A 12009-nucleotide genomic window follows, 5' to 3' on the forward strand; every position below is an offset into this window, starting at 1 on the left:
TATATATATATATATATACACATATATTCCTTTAAAAAAGGCTTTATGTAGTAAGGCAAAGATATATATGAAGTCCCACCGCAAGCTAGGAGTTGTATTCTAATTTATTATTGTAGAAAAGCCTCCATTATTAATTACTTGTCCCTTGTAGGGTTGTTTATAAGGAAGAGGATTTCTCATTACACATATAGGTATTTCTCCTTCAAACCTACCAATATTAGCTCCAAATTCATTCCTTCTTCCTCCTTCTAAGACAAGAAGAGATCAATATGTGGGCAAGGTTTAGAGCTTTCAAGATCAAAAGAGGTATGTATGCTTGCTCTTATAAAATATTTCTTTTTTTTTTCTCTTAAATAAAAGAGGTTTTAGTTTCTTAAGAATATGAATTCAGTTCAATTCTAAGTTAATTCTTTGGCTTAGTTTTATGTTTTTATTGGAAAAGGAAATTATTAGAATGAATTGGTATTTGATGCATGACCTAATTTAATTAAGTTTTAAATTTATTTTTAGAAAAAAATTGAAATTAATAATCACTGGCCCAAAGCCCGAATGAATTTGGGTTGGATTGTAATGAGCTCGCTTGATTGGCTCACAGGTCAAGTTCGTTCTCCCGCGAAGTTACACATGCATAAGACCTTATAAACATGTGCTGAGTCTAGAGTAGAATGCGTGTCTATATGCATGAAGCCTACTTGATTAGTATATCATGTCAATGAACAGTACCTATATCATATAAATATACATATACCACTACTTGAAAAAGATAGAGAGAAAAAAACACTCAACAAACAGAGTCTCTTTTGATAAGACAATCTAATGCTTGAATGAAAGATTTGTATTAATAATGTATTTAAATGGAGCTTTTAAGTGATAAAGAAAAAAGAAAGGGAAGTTGCAATAAATTAAAAATTATTTAATTTGTGAAGTAATGATAAATTTAAAATTTAAAACTTCGTCCTTATAATATATTTTTTCTTCAAATTATGATATTTTTAAATAATAAAAAAAAACCACTAGGCTTTTGGCAAAAGAAAGCTCCATAACTAACTTGCTAGCTTCTTCAGTAAAGGGATTAAATAATTTAAAATTGATGACACTTAACCTATTTAGCAGTACATAATGATGAAATAAAGTCGCAAACTATTTAATTAAGAGAGTTAGATGAAAGGATAAAGGTCTTTCTCATTTTAATTTGTGAGGGTTTTAAAGTATAGAATAATTTTAAAACTCGTAGATAATGTTTACATCTTTAATGGGCCTATAATTATTGGGTTTATTCTAATAAATACCTTTAAAAATTATTTAGTAGATGTATTGTTCTTTTGAATTCCTATAATATATTTTCACCATTTTCCCCTTTAAAATCATATAGGAGCCCATCATTTATATTTCTTTTTCTTGATAATGTAAAATTTTCAAAGACGTGCACATAAACGAAAAAAATAATTGATCTAATTATGACTTGAAATAATAATTATAAAACTATTTCTTCATTTTGTATCTAATTTCCACCCAAGCTTTCTTTTTCCATTTATCTGTAATATAATAATGTATATTTTGTTTCAGGTGAAAAAGAAGTGAGAGATGGTCACAAAAGCTTGAATGTAAATGATGAATACCTTAGTGCATTAAGAACCAAATCATACCTAGAATTTTCCTCTAAAGCTCAAATATTAGCCAATGAATCCTCGTCTTCATTCAAATTCTTTCAACTCTTGGAACCCTGTCCCGACACCATATCTTCTTCCATCTTAAAATCTACAATCCTTTCCGAAATGCCCGAACTCAAAACCCTAATCCTCGATTACTTCGATATTAGTGCTGAAGCTTCGAAAATTTGCGGTCATCTCCTCACTAAAATCAACCAAATCCAACGTAATTATCACTTCATTCAACGAGCACTCGATTTGTTTGATGATTGTTATCATTCTCCTGATAACATGAGACAAGTTCTTTCGGATTTCAACTCATTCCTTGCCCTAAAAAACCCATTTTCTAACCCTATCAAACATGATTTCGAGATAATCAATGAAAAATACTCCTCAATATTGCGCCATCTTAAATCAAAGAAAAGAAAGGTTACTCGGAAGATAAAGCTGATCAAGTTCATCCACAAAACATCCGGGATTTGTTTAACGACAGCTTGTGGATTGCTAGTAATAATAGCTATAGTTATAGCAGCACATACTCTTGCACCATTGTTAATGGCGCCTGCAATTTTGGCCTTCGTCCCTGAAAAGCTTTTAAAGAAGAAAAAACAGGTATTGAAGAAACTTCCATGTTTGAATTGTGGGTTCCTTAGGAAAGTTGGGGAGCAACTTGATGTTGCTGCCAAGGGAACTTATATCTTGAATCGGGATTTCGATACTCTGAGTCGGCTGGTTTCTAGGTTAAATGATGAAGTTGAACACAAGAAGGAAATGATAGGGGTTTGTTTGGAGAGGCAAAGGGAAGATCATAGGTTTTGTCTTCAAATCGTGAAGGAGTTGAAGAAGAGCCATGGTGGATTCTGGAAACAGCTGGAGGAGCTTGAAGAACATGTTTATTTGTGCCTTGTAACAATCAATCGAGTGAGGGCATTAGTAATCAAGGAAATGACAGCATCTTTTACACAAGGTTTCAGGGACGACTAGTTATACAAGCTTTTCTTCTACAAGTTCAATGTGTATATGTTTATAATTGTAAATAACAACAACCATTCTTTTTTTTTTTTAGTATTATTAAGAGTATAATCTCATTAATTTATAGTGTATAAATGTATAGATAATTGTTTAATCAAAGGTTAATGAGTCAAAGTTGATATAAAACATGACAACATCTTCAGTACATTCCGTAGCGAAATTATAAATATATTTCTATATATATATATAGATTATACAAAGACACCGAGATGTATAGCATATTACATTAATAAATACCCACTTCTCTAAATAGAACAAAGATTAAATCTTTAATCAGATATGCGTGCATATAACAATCATTTTTTGAAAAGCTTAATATCCCTCCACCTAGATTCCATGAAGTTGCTAGATTTAGCAGGTGCAGCATAAACGCCACATTTGAAATACAAGTGACCGGGTCCTTGATCGTTCACCACAAACTTCTCTTCTCCATCAATGAAAACAGTGATCTTCCCTTTGCCTACATCATGGATCACATTCACTCGAAACCACTTGTCGTACAGATCCGTGGCCACCAGGTTGTACCGATAATACCTCATGTTTCCATTGTAAATCCGCAGTTGCAGCGTCGTTGCTCCTTCAGCAGCGCCATGAATTTGCACTATGGTCACCCCGGATGTCCCTGTTGGGACGAAAGCATAGCCTTCAAATTGCCAAATTCCAGACGAATAGTCATGTCCCTATAACACCATGCACCAACAGTTCAGTTAGAATATTGCACTTGGGTTTCATAGTATGTGTTCCATTTCGAACGGAATTGAATAAAACTATAATGCCCTTCGTAAAAAAAGATAAGATCAATTTAAAAAATGGCATTTATATTTTTTTTGCAAAGATATTTAAATATCAGTAATCACATAAAGCCCAAGCTCGAAATTAATACTTTACTTCTTACCACTTGATTCAATACATGCTAGTTTACCTTTATACGTACTTCTGTGCGAGGTCTAGTGTTACTGTCAGGTTTGAAGGACTTATCTTTATTGTAGACCCAAAAACTACGAATACCATCGGAGTAATTATAACGTTGAGAAAGTGGTATATTATACGGTTTCTGTAAATCGAAATTCTCATCTGTCAATGGCACACGAGTGAACCCATCGGTAGGATCCGCACCACAAATAAACCAATGATCTTTCAAACAAAAAATAACAACAATAATAAAAAGTTTGTAGCAATTGGAAGCCTTCATTTTGGTGCAATTTCATCAGAAGAAGTAATGGAAAACTTAAGTTGTATGAAGATGGCATAACCAGATCTTTGGGACCATATTTATAGTCAGATACTTGATGGGAATATTTGCCACATTGTTTTTTAGATTAACGTTTGCCGTAAGCCATTGGCAGGACCTTTATGCTGTTGTTTTAATCGATTAGTCTTATATCTCAGCCAATGAAAAGCGCCTTGATGCTGAAACTTTGGCCTCATATGTCACAACTCTTTTAAGGTTCAAATTAATTCTCTTAGATACTACAATTATGTCTTCATCTCCAATGAATATTATGCTGTCCTTGATGAACCCATTTTAAAATTATATTATCCGGATTTAAATTAGTATTGGGTATGGTTTTGTATTTTATGTTAAAAAAATGTATATTTTATATTTATAATCAAATTCTATAGGCCTGTTAAGAGATAGATGCTAACTATAAATTTTAAAATTACTCCATACTCAGGTAAAGATCGAATCCTCAACCATTAATTAAGGTAAAAAAGGCCCTTACCATCTCACCTAACTTTTGTAATTATAATTAAATATATTTTGATCATGACTATAGAATATAATTGGGAATGAGTCACCGATGATATCGGTAAAGGCTGAAGCCATATTTTGATATTTATTATGAATTAAATTCTATCCTATGTGTATCTCTCCTGTACCTATATAGTTTGTAATTGCAGTTGTAAGCAGTAAATTTTGGGTGATTTTTAACCGCATATTGCCTAGCAAACTTGGTTGATGCTACCTGACAAGCTGTTAAAAAGAAGTGACCGGATTCCTTTTGAGGTTTCTATTGTAAAGGAAAAAAAAACCTTAATTATAAACCAACTAATCCAAAAAATAGCAATCATTAATTCTAAATACTAAGTAAATATAATAAAAACAAAAATAGGGAGCCACAACATTTTTTATCCTTTTTTAATTATTTAATGACATTTTAACAATATTTCTCATATAATTAATACATAATTTTGATAATTTTTTTGACCTCAACCCCAAATCTCAAAGTCGAACCCAGAATCTTAAATTGAACTCAACATCTTAAACCCTGAATTCAAACCTAAACCTTAAATCCTAAAACTCAAACCTCAAATCATAAACCCTAAATCATAAACTTGGCCTTTTTGTTCAAGTTTAGATTTAGGGTTCCAGGTTTAAGGTTTCGAGTTTAGAGTTCAGATTAAAAAAATTACAAAAATTATGTATCAATGACATGATTTTTTTTTGAAATGTCATTAAATAATTGGAGAATGATACATGGTGACGTGACACCCCTGTTTCATACAATCATTTCTATAATTTATGATGACGTGGCGCCACTGTTTCATATAATTATTCCTCAATAAGTATAAGCTTGTTGTCTTTTTAATACAACTTTCAATTTTACATGTTTATCATTTATCATTGTATTTTTTTTTAATTAGGATTTATGTCGCTTAAGGGTTAGCACTTAGAAGGGGGAGTATTGTTATACCTCCCCCATAAATAGGGACATGTTGTAGCTCGGAAGGCCACCTGAGGGATGTACTTCACCTGTTATAGACCGGGAGGTCGTCAAAAGCTTTATTCTTTGTCTTAGCCAACCAAGCAGGCGGAAGGTAACCGTTCGAGGAAGCTAACCACTTGTTCCTCTGGACACCCGACCTTTTCTTAAGAACGTGATCATTTTGGTCACGAAACCCCATGTGGGTTCAATTGCTTCGTATCCCGAACTAGAATGAATGACAGGATATGTCTTGTCACAAACATCCTCATCCCATCAAAAATATTTGCCTTTCGTGTCCCACAATGATGACTGATTACGAGTCCAACACGTTAATATCATCTTACACGGGACCTCGCCTATAAATAGCCCTTAGAACGATGAAGAGGGGATAGACTCTCAAAGATACTTGCCTACATGTTGTCAAATTACCACTCAGTCTTTATACTTTTCACCTCCATTCTCTATAACATTTGGCTTTTCGAATTGATTAGGTGAATCAATCTTCGTCAACACCACCATGCCCTCCTCCGTCTCTCCTTCTTGCTGTACCTTTGTATCAACACTTCGTATCCTTTATAAAAAAACAAATAGATATCTCATGATTGAGGGACAAATAGCACCATTTTCTTATCGAATTTGTTGAGGTAAATTTCTGAAGTGGCTGACTAAGTGCCAATCGGATGTAGCCACTTCTATCAACACTGCGATAGGCAAATACTTGCCATAGTTGGAGTTGGCACTTTATTGAAACAAAATCTATGAGCTTTGTATGATGTCGATATTTTGGGTATATGCAAGCTTGACTTTGAAACCAATCCATTTAAAGCAACTTTCCTTGAAAATTGGATTGGTTCCAATCAAGCAATTGAATTCTTTAGATTGTGAAGATACCATTGAAGAATAAATCTCCAATAGTTCACTTTATATCGAATAAATCTCCAACAGTTCACTTTATATCGATCTTTATTAGTATATTATATTTTTCTATTTTATAGCTAAGGGTTGGATTGTAATTAATCTCTAGTATGTTAGCAAGTCTTGGAAACTCTTACATACTGTGAGACTTGTATAGATTTATGTATTGAGTATTGAGAGCACTTTATTGTTCATCGAGAAACATATTAGTGAGTGCATTTAAGAGTAAACAAGTTGTGTTTATAGCCTAAGTTCTCAAGGAGAGAACTTATAGAGATGAGTGATCTAGGCCTTTAAGATACAAAAGTGGTTGCTATACTAGGAAAGTGATACAACTTGAATCATTTGTTGTATTGAGGATTAAAGAGTAGATTTACTCATTGAACTAGGCTTCGTAGACGTAGCGAAACCAAATTGCCTAAACAATACTTTGTATACTTTGTTTACTCTATTTTACAGTCTTTTTTTTTAGTGGCACTCAAAATGACCACTATAGTCAAGCACTTTCAGTTAAGCACTAATCATTCTAAATAATTAAACAAAGATTTAAGAGAAAATTTACTTACATTTTAATTAGAAGAATATTTTCTTATATTATTATCGAAAGCATCATCAAAGGCTTCAATCCCTTACTCAAAGTAATAAATTCATAAAAGATTATCATAAGGACACGGAGATGATTATGATCCGTGCAAATATTGAAGAGGATGAAAATATCATCATGACTCGGTGTCTTGATAGACTGAATCTAGAGGTTACCAACAAAGCAAATCTCAAACACCATGTAGACATGGATAAGATGTAAAAATCCATTGAAAAGCAATTGAAGAGTAGAGGGTTTGGGTTTGAAAACTCCTAGGAAGAATCATAGCTGAAAAAGGGAAGAAATCAAGAAGCAAAATATAATACCAAGATCAGTAGCAGATTACGTTGATAAATAATCACTTTTCTAAGCAGAGATTAAATATTAACTATATATATGTATACAAGACCAAGATGAATAGCATATTACATTAATCAATAACCACTTCTTTAATTATATACGTGTGTATATATAGCAATCATTTTTTGAAAAGCTTAATGTCCCTCCACCTAGATTCCATGAAGTTGCTAGATTTAGCAGGTGCAGCATAAACGCCACATTTGAAATACAAGTCACCGGGTCCTTGATCGTTCACCACAAACTTCTCTTCTCCATCAATGAAAACAGTGATCTTCCCTTTGCCTACATCATGAATCACATTCACTCTAAACCACTTGTCGTACAAGTAGGTGGCCACCAAATTGTACCTATAATACCTCATGTTTCCATCGTAAATCCGCAGTTGCAGCGTCGTTGCTCCTTCAGCAGCGCCATGAATTTGCACTATGGTCACCCCGGATGTCCCTCCTGGGACGAAAGCATAGCCTTCAAATTGCCAAATTCCAGACGAATAGTCATGTCCCTAAAACACCATGCACCACGGTTCAGTTAGAATGCACTTTGGCTTCATAGTGTTTGTTAGACAAACGAGGTATTTGTTCAAAGATCCGTCCGATTTTGGACGAAATTGAATAACAATATAATGCCCAAAAATGGTACACGTGCATTTGCATGTCATTTTTTTATTATTGAAGATGTTTGAATATCTCGTAACCACCTTACGTCTAATTATTCTAGAATCGAATCAGAACAGACTCAAAGGAGAAAAGTTTTTTCTTTTCAAAAAATTCGAGACTAAGATTTCTCTTTATCATTCGATTGAAGATACGTTAGTTTACCTTTATGCGTACTTCTGTGCGAGGCCTAGTGCCACTGTCAGGTTTGAAGGGCTTATCTTTATTGTAGACCCAAAAACTTCGAACACCATCGGAGTAATTATAACGTTGGGAGAGTGGTATATTATATGGTTTTGTAAATCGAAATTCTCATCTGTTAATGGCACACGAATAAATCCATCCGTAGGATCTGCACCACAAATAAGTAACTGGTGATTTAAACAAACAACAGCAACAATAATCAAAACTCTATTGCAATTGGAACCCTTCATTTTGGTGCAATTTGAATAGCAAAAAGTAAAAGGAAAACTTGAGTTGTATGAAGATAGCATAACCAGATCTTTGAAACCATATTTATAGTAAGATATACTTCATGGGAATATTCGCCACTTACTTTGTTTTTTAGTTTATTTTTTAGATTAAGGTTTGCCGTAAGGCATTAAATAAGAATGGCAGGACCTTTATGCTGTTTCTTTCTCTCTTAAAGTCCAACTATATTGCTGTTTTGGGAACTCTTTTAAGGTTGAAATTATTTGTCTTAGATACTCAAATTATGTCTGCTTCTCCAATGAATATTATGTTGTCCTTTGTTCAACCTAGAGTTGTCTAATGCGGGTCCGGCTCAAAAAATGAGAATATATGGATAAAAATATAAGCTCGAAAAACGAATTTAGATAAAAAAATGTCCATTTAGAAAATAAGTCGAGCCTCATGTAAGGTTTTTTTGCCTGAACTTGTGAATTTGTAATAAATAAAAAAAATTGTTGTTTTGCTGTAATTTTCTCACTTTTTATCACTATTTGTTATCATTTCATTATTATATTGTTAATGTTTAGATATTGTATAATACTTATCTTGCTGTTAATTTTGTTACTATTTTAGAGGTATTTGCTTATTAAGTTACAATTATGTTAGTGTTATTTAAGTATAAAGATTTTTTAATTTATTTTCAATTTGTTAGGAAACATTTATTTTAATATTTTTGAATTTTTTATATAAAAAATAAATACGGGTGGGTCGGGCTCAAATTTTAGCATTTTTTTATTTGGGCCAGACATGGACAAAAATTTAGACCCATTTTAGTCCTGGACCTAAAATTTTATTAAAACCCGACTCGACTCATGAACAACTCTAGTTTAACACAGAATAAATAAAAAAAGTTATTGGCATGAATCAGAATTTTATATTAGTATATGCTTTATTTTTTCAGTACATTTTGAAAAATATATTTTAACTATAAATATCAAATATAAATAATTAAAACATAAAAAAAAATCATAAATTTAGATGGGTTTTTTTAACTGTTTATTGCCGAACAAACCTGATTGATCCTATTTGACAACCTATTTTGAGGTTTCTCTCGTAAAAATAAAACATAATTATCAAACTAATCCTATCGAGAAAATAGCATCCATTAATTCTTCACATTTCTTAGGTATTAACCAAGCTTATTGTCTTTGCCATACAACTCTCAATTTCATCTCCTCATGTTTATCATTTATTTTATTCATTTTGCCTCACATTATATATTATTAGTCCATTTCAGAATTTAAAATATGCTTTATTTTTTAAACTTTTTCTTTTATATATTTGACCCTATATATATAATTAAGAGTTGGAATAGTGTAACTTAAAATTTACGAAAGAAAAAGAAAATGAAACAACAAATTTAGCTTCCTACCACGGCCCTCCTTAAGATGACAGCCATAACCAGTCTCTTGTTTCTAATATTTTGATTTAGACTTGTATTAGGCAAGGTTTGAATTGATTAGAAGTTTATATCAATGTTCAAAGATAATATTTGGCATGTTTTTATAGTTAAATTTAATAACTTTTTAACTAATAAACAATAATTTAGGATTTAACTAAAAAAAGAGTTGAAAGTTGGATTTAGGGCTAGTTTATCATTGCTTTCAGAAGCATTTTTGAGTTAAAAAGTACTTTTAAGTAAAAGTTAAAATTTCCTGCTTTTTACTTTTGGTCAAAAAAAATATTTTTTAAAAGCCTAAAAACATCTTAGTTACTAATGTTTTTTTATCTCAAAAGTGATTTTTGACCTAAAAGTACTTCAAGAACTAATGCTAAACTGGCACTTTGAAGTGCTCATGAGCCAAGTTTAAACATAATATTAATATATCATATGATTGTTCAAGCTTGGCTTATCTAAACCTATCTATATTATTTTTTATTTTTAAAAAAATATATATTTATATTATTTTAATTTAATGCTTAATGATTTTATTAAAATTTTTCTATATTCATCTTTAACATTTTTTTTGGTGAATTACAATAATAGGGCAAAGATCGAACAATCAACGCGACTAGTGCGACTCGAACCGAAGTCATATTTGGGACTGGGAACACCCTTGACTATTAGGCCATCACATGGGGTTCATTTTATCATTAGAATAATATTATATATTTAATATAGGTTAACTTTTTTAATGTGCTATAAATTACATAATAAAAGTATTATAAAGTTAAAAATAAGCTGGGCCAAGCTCTAGTCTTGAATATTCAAATTCGAGTCCGGCCTATATTTTAAATGAATTAATTTTTTTATCTAAACTCATCTTTCGAGCCTAATATTTTTATTTAAATACTTTCAAATTTCAAACAAATTTCCAAACTTGAATGAATAGGTAGCCCGTGAATAAATCTAATAATCATGGGACTGGATCAGTATTCAGTAGCGCAACTCTCAGACTAATCTGTTTGATAATGGGTTACAAATATATAGTGACTTCTATCATTATTTTTCCAATTTCTACTATAATATTAGCATTAGTGCATTACAATTTAATGATTATAATAATTAATTTTATTTGAAACTTCAAAAATAGTATCGCAAGTATTACACGACCTCGAGTATGCGATGAGATATTAATTTTGTTACGAGAGTTTTTCCACAAATTAATCTCATTCCATGAATGTTAATTTTAACTAATTTGTTTTTATTGTATTCGTTTTTAACCATGTCTTGTTATAAAAAAAATTCTAAATTAATACAAAAATAGAAAACACCGTTTTTACATAAATTTTGTTGTATATTAATTTAAAAATCTTAATTTTATTTCCTTATCTTGCTAAAATATATATTGGTATTATATTTGTCATGTGGTACTCGTATTTGGTAATGAAAAACTATTTCATTAATAGCTCCCGACTTACAAACAACGTGAAAAGAAGAGAGAACAAAGACACCCTGAAACCATTGCAGAAAAAGACACATAAACATGTAAAATTTATTCACGAATGAGAAAGCCATCCATTTAAGGAAGCATATCATTCGCCGGAGCAACCACGCTAGCCTTCACAGACGGGGGAGACTTGTAAGTTTCATGATCACAGTATCCTTCAAGTATGTCACCTTCTTCCGTGGTATACCCTAGTGTTTCAAGCATGTTCGGCCAGCACTGGTGGCTAACCGTATGAATAGCGTGGCAGCATGAATCCCCGAGGTAGGTTTCACCGTTGAGGAAAAACAAGATGACTTCTCCAGTGCACGATTGAATCTGGGTCAGTGATTCCCAGCAACTCGGGGAGTCGGCATTGAGTCGAGATTGAAGGGTTAGCTTCGAGGTTTCCAATGAAGATGCCATTGGCAGGGCTAAAAACAGAAGAGTGAGTGTTGAAAAAAGCTTGAAAGTGTTGGCCATTTTTAGAAGCTTGATGATAATGCAGAACAAGATTGGATGAGATGTTGGTGGAGATAGCATATGGTAGGTTTATATAGGAATTCAACTCTATCAACAGTTCATGAAAGAGTTAATATGATTAATTGTATAATTACTATGGAAGTTGATGGGATTTTGCGTAAATGGGTGTTAATTGGGGATTAAATATTGGTTTAATTTCAAGCTAGCATGGAATATAATTAAGTGCAGATGAAGAGTTGAGTTGTGAAGCAGCATGTTACTGTATTTCAGTGATAAGGTTCGTCAACA

The 12009-nt window shown here is 32.0% G+C and overlaps 3 protein-coding genes and 1 pseudogene across 3 annotated transcripts; 1 reads left to right on the plus strand and 3 right to left on the minus strand.

The window, feature by feature from the left end:
- Positions 1–269: 269 nt before the first annotated feature.
- On the plus strand, positions 270–2721 carry LOC121228908 (UPF0496 protein At1g20180). The gene is made up of 2 exons (XM_041111929.1): positions 270–306; positions 1567–2721. The coding sequence occupies exons 1-2, from the start codon at positions 270–272 to the stop codon at positions 2631–2633; spliced, it is 1104 nt and encodes a 367-aa protein (XP_040967863.1). The 3' UTR covers positions 2634–2721.
- A 202-nt stretch (positions 2722–2923) lies between these two features.
- Positions 2924–3886, minus strand: LOC121229056 (citrate-binding protein). Its single transcript, XM_041112201.1, has 2 exons — positions 3604–3886; positions 2924–3361 (listed from the first exon to the last, which is right to left on the minus strand). Exons 1-2 carry the CDS (start codon positions 3871–3873, stop codon positions 2978–2980), a joined length of 654 nt encoding a protein of 217 aa, XP_040968135.1. The 5' UTR covers positions 3874–3886; the 3' UTR covers positions 2924–2977.
- Positions 3887–7365: 3479 nt separating this feature from the next.
- LOC107943197 (citrate-binding protein-like) lies at positions 7366–8349 on the minus strand (annotated as a pseudogene).
- A 2858-nt stretch (positions 8350–11207) lies between these two features.
- On the minus strand, positions 11208–12009 carry LOC107943196 (egg cell-secreted protein 1.1). The gene has a single exon (XM_016876941.2). It carries the CDS (start codon positions 11779–11781, stop codon positions 11335–11337), a length of 447 nt encoding a protein of 148 aa, XP_016732430.1. The 5' UTR covers positions 11782–12009; the 3' UTR covers positions 11208–11334.

This window comes from Gossypium hirsutum, chromosome A05 (assembly GCF_007990345.1).
Source record: "Gossypium hirsutum isolate 1008001.06 chromosome A05, Gossypium_hirsutum_v2.1, whole genome shotgun sequence".
Lineage (NCBI taxonomy): Eukaryota > Viridiplantae > Streptophyta > Magnoliopsida > Malvales > Malvaceae > Gossypium > Gossypium hirsutum.